The following is a 7,419-nucleotide window of genomic DNA, read 5'->3' as shown; positions in this document are numbered from 1 at the left end:
CTTCTCCACTCTTCTTCTTCTTCGGAATCGGTCTCTTCTTCTGTAGTCACGAAGGAATGCCCTTCAGACTCATCGGACTGTCCCCCTCCCCGACTGTCGCTCTCCGTCCCGTCGGGTGTATGTACAGACCCTTCAGCTACAGCTTGAAGCCGTGCTCTTGCCGCTTCAAGTTTGTGCCGTAGGAGGGCTTCTTCTTTTCCTAAAGAAGATGAAGAGCTTAAAGATGATTTATGTGTACTATCATCTGTAGGGAGAGAAGAAGCGCTTGAGGAGACATCGTCATCTACAGGGGGGGGAGGTCGGATTCGCGTTTTAAAGCGTGTGGCCGCTGCAGCTGCGTAGACGATTCCTCCAAGAGAAGGCCCTACCTTTTTCTTCCCCACTATCTCTTCTTCTGAAGAAGAAGACGTAGATGAAGGNNTTCTTCTTCTTCTTCTTCGATTGCGGTCCATCGGCCACGACTACAGGGGGGGGTGGAGCGACTTCTCCTGGGGTACTATCGGGTGCTGTAGTACTGGGTAGATGAGTATCCCCTTCAGTATCGTCTTCATCTTTCTTCTTCTTTTTCTTCTTCTTCTCCTCTCCTTCTTTCTTCTTCTTCTTCTTTCCTGCCACAACCTCCGCTAGACCCGCAGCCGCGGCCGCTACAGGAGCCGTCGCTGCCCCTACGACAGCTGTGGCTGCATCGACTACACCTCCTCCTCCTCCTGCTGCTGCGGGGTGGCTCGAGGCTTCTTCTTCTCCCTCATCTTGTTTCTTCTTTTTCTTCTTCTTCTTCTCTTTCTTGAGCTCGTCGCCATCAGGCGGAAGTCGAGGCGATGCCTCCCCCCCCCCCCTGAGGGATCGCCAGCTACAGCTGTGGCGTCAAAAGAGAGATGAGATACCATCCCTGGCTGTTCTACCCCCCCCCCGAGATCTTCTTCTCTCTCGGCTAGTAAAGCTTCGAGGACGTTCGTCCCTGGGCCATCCCATCGTAGAGTCGCTTCACCGCCTGGGGGAGGAGAGAAGGGGAGACAGAGAGACGAGACGGCAACAAAGGACACGAGAAAATGCAAGAGAAAGAGATTGCCGCAGGTAGAGGGCTGTGTATGAAGGAGAAAAGATAAAAAGGAAAAAGAAGAAAGAAGGTGTCATGGAGACCAGACTGGAACTCTATCTACCCCCACACCTCATATGGTACGTCTTCTTCTTCTTCCCTTCCGATATCTATCTATCGTTCTATCTAGATCTGTATCTAGCTATTGCTGTATGTATCTATTTGTATAGATGTATTGATACAGATATACATACAGGTGTATGTGTACATGTTTAGTTCAGTAGGTAGGTGAAGTCTATCGAAGTTCATACAGAATTGCCTTTCTGCCTGTCACGTCAACGACACACGACCCGTACAGATATATATACATACATATATAGCTATACACTCATATACTTACACATACATATTTATATATATATATATATACAAGCGGTATCACATACACACAAGCATCTCTAAGTCTCCATAGATAAGTACTTGAGAACGCATTCTTGCGTCTGCCTACCTCTCCCCTCTGACCTCCATCCTCAAATAGCACATACATCTATCAATCTATATAAACATATATATATATATGCGTATATCTAATATCATACCGTAGAACGACAATAGAGAGCAAGGAAGCGAGGGTGTCGGCTTACAAGAGTGATAGATAGAGTGCACACACTACTTGCGTTTAGACAGATAGAGATAGACAGATGCCTTCATTCATATACATGATCTCTCTTCACAGTCGCCGTCCAAGCAAACCCCCATGAGACGTACATCTCCATGTACCTTTAATCACATCTTTCTTTCTATCTTTCTTTCTCACTCTTTCTTTCTTTCTTTCTCTTTCTTTCTTTTCTTTCTCTTTCTCACTCTTTCTTTCTTTCTCTTTCTCAATACTCATCTAGGGGATAGATATACATAACGCAATCCTGAAAGGAGCACGTGGCAACTTCCTATTCTATCTCGATACACAGAGATAGTATGTTTTAAAGAGTCATATTGATCCTGTATGAGATAATCCAACAATGGGTTGAGACCTCCCCAAATGAGATTTAGGTAGATAGATCTTCTCCATCCACATCTCCACGCCATCATACGACCGTCAACTTACGAAGAAAACAAGCGCTTGACTCTGTCTATTCATCTATCTACATACAACGGGGGAAAGCGAAGAAGAAGAAGGAGAAAGAAACTGCGAGTATATATATATATATATAGATATATGTATACATGGTACTCTGTCTCCAGCAGTTCACAACCTACTGTGTACATACACTCCACACGAAAGACCAGACAGTCCCATCCCTCCCTCTTCTTTCTTCCCTGTTTCTTCTAGCGAGTTTCTTTCTTTCTCCTTCTTTCTTTCTTAGCTGACCTGTAATAGTATGAAAGGTTCCATCGTCTTTTTCCATATCGTAAAGACTGTGGCCTAGTTGCTCCATCAGATCAGCTGCGGAGACTTCATTGGAAAGCTCCGCTTCGTCTCCTTCTCCTCCACCACCCTTAGGAGGTTCGATGGCAAATACAAACCTCTTCTCCGCATATCGAGCTTGAAACGCATGCACGCGATCTCGAGGGATACCAAAGAAGAAAAAGTGTATTTNNAAAGAAAAAACAAGAAAGAGAAGATACACATATATATATATATATGAAAGGTCAAACAGAAAGAATGAGAAAACACTTTCAACGTCCTAGCTATTTCTAATCTATCTTCCGTCCATCTTCCATGTATCTACCTATCTTTAATCTGTCTACCTATGTGTACGGCTGGTGTATGTATGTAGGCCGGGCTGTCTTGCAATAAAGAGAGAGATAGACTAAAGATAGATAGGTAGGCAAACAGATGGATGGATAGACTAACGACAGGCATATGTGTAGATCTCCCGTCTTGAACCTTATGAAGAAGAAGAGAGAGAAGGAGAGAAACAGAAATATGAAGAACGGGAAAAGACGAAGGAACGTCTAGCCACCATCCACCCGCCTATCCTATCCCCCAAAATTCAATCGAAAAGACCTCTAGCAAGGGGGGGGGGGAGAGAGGCTTTTCATCGTCTTTATCTCACCTGCCTGCATGCAGCAAGGCTATCATAGCTATCTATGATCTGCTGAGACAACAGAGTTGTCTTTTCACAAGGTATCACACATCTTCATCTCTCTTAACCTTCTTCTGTCTCTTCTTCTTCTTACCCTCCCCCTCCCCCTCTTCTGCTCCCCCCTTCATATTCACCTTACGTCTATACAGCACTACACATAGGCACACATTATACATACACACATGCCTATCTATATCTCCGTCTAGAAGTATCTACGTATTATAGCGAGAGAGAAAGAAAGAAAGAGAGAGAGATAGAACTGACTTGAGAGAAGAGCTGATGGAAGTCTCTAGTTGTTTCATGAGTGTTTTGAAGTCTGGAGCCTCTTCTTCATGGTAGTAATCTCTTTCAAAATCTAAGACCGCAATCTCTGCACCTTCGACTTGTTGATAAGACCTCTTCTTAACTTTTGGAACTTTCCCTTTCTTTACAACTTTATTCTTTTTCTTCTTCTTCTTGGACTTCTTTCCGTCATCTTCTCCTTCTTCTTCATGATCTTCAGGAAGAGCCACCCCCCCCCCTGCAGCATCGACGCCTTCTTCTCCCTTCTTGCCGGCGTCTCCCGTGTCTCCCCGGGCTTCTTCGCCTTCTCGAGCAAGCGAATCCATTCTCTCGTTAACTAAAGCAAAAAGAAAGAGAAAAAGAGAGATAGAGACACAGACAGAGAGATTAACGACAGAGAAAAGAAAGAGATAAGAAGAAAAGAGAGAGATAGAGAGATCGATCGATAGATAGATAGATAGATTAAAGATAGAGAGATAGACATGAGATAACACGAGAGAAGGAAGGATATACTACACAAGAGACGTGGAAAGAAGAGCTAAGGATAGCTAAAGACGGAGCACACTGAGAAGGGAGTCTATATTTAGTTTATCTACCTATCTGTAATCTATCTGGATCTATGTATCCCCCCTCTTGATCTATCTACTTTCTCGGTTTCTCTTTTAGAATATCGACCTTCCCTCACACTGTGCATAGACGTGATCTTTTTGAGAAAACAGAAGTATGGCATTTCTATCGATATATCGATGCTTCTCTATGATGTAGAGCTAGCTCCTCAGAGAAGATCGATACACAGAGAGACACACACCTCACCCCCCCTTCTTAGAGAAAAAGAAAGAAAGACGCTAGCTATTAAACTCACATAGGCCCTCCACACCCCACACATCGAGATCTATCTATCTATCTCTCTACAGGAACACTTGGACGCTCGTCACTCTTTCAATCCCTTCCTCCTCTTTCTTTCTTTCTGTCTTTCTCTTAGGAAGCTATTTCAGCCATTCTAGACCCAGTCACACATGTATCTCTCTAGCTATCTTAAAGACGGAAAGAAGAGAAAAAAGGGAAGAAAGAAAAAAGAAGAATCTTTTACCTTCTCCTCCTCCCTCTCTCTCTGCTTTGAGTTGTTTCTTGCGAGCTTTACGAAGAGCTTCTTCTCTGCTGGCCTATCGAGACCAAGACGAATGAAGACACAACTGAAGCAACAAGAAGACTTCTTCGAAGAAAAGAGATACCAGCCTATCTATCTTCAATCTATCTATCTATCTTTAATCTATCTATCTTTAATCTATCTATTTGAGCTATACCATGTATACTCAAGAGACGAGTGTCCGTTCTCGATGTATGAGTCTACACTTCTCCTCGGTAAACCATAGATATGTATATATGCATGTGCAAATATCTACATTTATATATCTATCTATCTATTTATCTATTTATCTCTCTATATCCACACATGTATGTCTATGGACAGACTCCAATTTAAGCTCTGACTAGAAGAATCGCCGCAATGTCTTTCTTTACACACTCCCCAACACTTCCCTTCCCCTCCCCCTACCTCTCCACGATAGGAAAAGAAAAGAGGAGAAAAGAAGAAAGAGAAAGAAAGAGAAAAGAAGAAAGAAAGCACGCGATAAAGAGGAGAGGAAAGAAGAGGAAAAGGGTCACTGTGTGAACTCCCCGTCTCCGTCTACTACATGACTCTCTCTCTCTAAATATATATATATATATATGTCGAAGCTTACAACATATATATATATATATATATGTATATCTATATTTGATATACATGTATAGATAGAATGCACGGTGAAAGGAGAAGAAGCACCTCCTGACAAAGGTAGAGGGAAGTATTAATTTCTAACTATCTTGAACGTCCATACAGACACATCCATGATGATTGAGGTGTCTATACACCTGAACGGAGAGGAGAGCGCCATAGTCAGAAACCTACTGATCAATCTATCTTTCATCTATGCGTTTATCTAAGTCTTCTCTCCTCATTATTCTTCGATGCTTAGCTTCGCCACATACACTTCTGTGTCTTTTCTCTTAGAATGGTAGAGCCGCCCGTTATCATCTAGATTGTCTATCTCTCTATCAACCATTCATACCTTTTCTTTTTGAGCTAGAATTCTCCTTCTCTCACGTTCCGTGACTTTTTGAGTTAGACACGTGTAGACATAAGTAGACACGAGCTCGCCAGGTAGATTGTACAGCATGACTGCTAGACAGAAGAAAGCGCTTCGATCTCGACACTCCACAAACTCGACGTTCTTTATGATCGAGTCGCTTATCGTCCTCGCGTCAAGAGTATTAAAATGAAGAGGCGAACCTCGAACTCTACACAAAAGAAAAAGAAAGAACGAAAGATTAGGAAAGATTAAGAAAAGGTTAACTAGGTAAGAAAGAAAGAAAAAAAAAAGAAGAGAAAGAAGAATAAGATGGAGAGAAGAGATACATCGGTCCGTGTCTCTTCAACAGAGGCGACCATCGTCACAGCTCAAGTAAAGAGAAGGAGGACATGTATACATATATATATACATACATATGTATATTATACATCCCTACATGTGTATACCTTCACTTATATATTTAGACCAGTATCTATATATCTCTCTTCAAGTATATGTACGTATGTATACATATTGGAGAACGTCGGACCTGTCGCCTCGCTCCTGTACACGCGTTGGCAAATATTGACCTATATATATATATATATATATACACATAAATATACATAGACACATATATATATATATATATGGATGCGATATGTACACGTGTACGTCTGTATTCGATTACTTGGGGCAACCGTGTGTTTTGAAGACTGAAAAAGACAAACTCCTCTCAGATTACATATATATCTATGGATACATATACGTATACATACATAGATATCTATCTATCTATATATATATATGAATGAACGCCTTGTTTGCGTGACTGCATGTGGGTATATCCATACCATGTAGAGATAGGCATGTGTGGATGAAAGTACACTCTTATAGACAGAAGCAGGAATAAGACTTTTCCCCAGCCTTAGCGTCCCTTTTCTACGCAAAGAGAAGAGGAGCGAAAGAAGTAGAAAGAACCTCCCTCCACGCAACGACCACTGCCTTGACAAAGAATAGACCCAGGAAAAAGTCAAGAAAGAGTGAAGAAAGAAAAGAAAGAGTGAGAAAGAAAGAGAAAGAGTGAGCCAGAAAGAAAGAGAAAGAGTGAGCCAGAAAGAAAGAGAAAGAGTGAAGAAAGAAAGAGAAAGAGTGAAGAAAGAAATAGAAAGAGTGAGCCAGAAAGAAAGAGAGAGAGAAAAAAGGAGAGAAGTTTGTAGTGTCTGTTGAGTGTGTGTTGACTGTATACAAAAAGTAAATATATCTACCTTTATACCTATATCTATCTATATACCTATATATCTAGATATATATCTACCTATATACCTATCTATCTATACCTCTATCTATATACCTATATCTATCTATATACCTATATATCTATATACCTATATCTATCTATATATCTATATATCTATCTATATACCTTTCTATCTAGCATCGTGGAGAGAGATAGGATGGAGAATACCTATGGCTGCAGGGGACTCTGGAGTAGAGGGCCTTCTTCCAGTCTTCAAGTTTAAGGCGGGCCAACTGAAAATCCTCGTCTCGAGCCGTCGCTGCTTGATGGAGTAGCTCCAAACCTCTACAAAAGAGAGACAGAGACAGAAAGAAAGAGAGAGAGAAATGCTGCTGAAAGATAGAGACGGAGAGAGAGATAGAGGGACGTTCATACACGCGTCTATCTGTATATGATGATAGTCCTCTGAGCCCTTTCTTGGCAGACACCTTACGATTGATAGATAGGCCTGTATAGATAGATAGAGGGACAAAACATGATATATATAGATGGATAGACATATACATATCTATCTAAATTGATATAGAGAGCTACTATGTAGACAAACAGATGGATACAAGTAGGTCTGATAGACAGATAGGCATAGATAGATAGATAGATTAA

The 7,419-nt window shown here is 41.6% G+C and overlaps 1 protein-coding gene across 1 annotated transcript; it reads right to left on the bottom strand.

The window, feature by feature from the left end:
* Position 1: 1 nt before the first annotated feature.
* On the bottom strand, positions 2 to 7,100 carry CSUI_009983 (c2 domain protein). The gene is made up of 5 exons (XM_068070090.1): positions 6,985 to 7,100; positions 5,517 to 5,745; positions 4,496 to 4,568; positions 3,388 to 3,742; positions 2 to 856 (listed from the first exon to the last, which is right to left on the bottom strand). Exons 2-5 carry the CDS (start codon positions 5,622 to 5,624, stop codon positions 313 to 315), a joined length of 1,080 nt encoding a protein of 359 aa, XP_067917934.1. The 5' UTR covers positions 5,625 to 5,745; positions 6,985 to 7,100; the 3' UTR covers positions 2 to 312.
* Between the last annotated feature and the right edge of the window lie 319 nt (positions 7,101 to 7,419).

Source organism: Cystoisospora suis (assembly GCF_002600585.1).
Source record: "Cystoisospora suis strain Wien I chromosome Unknown contig_6476, whole genome shotgun sequence".
Lineage (NCBI taxonomy): Eukaryota > Apicomplexa > Conoidasida > Eucoccidiorida > Sarcocystidae > Cystoisospora > Cystoisospora suis.
Note: the sequence above shows the minus strand (reverse complement) of the source record. Positions and strands in the feature narration are given on the sequence as shown.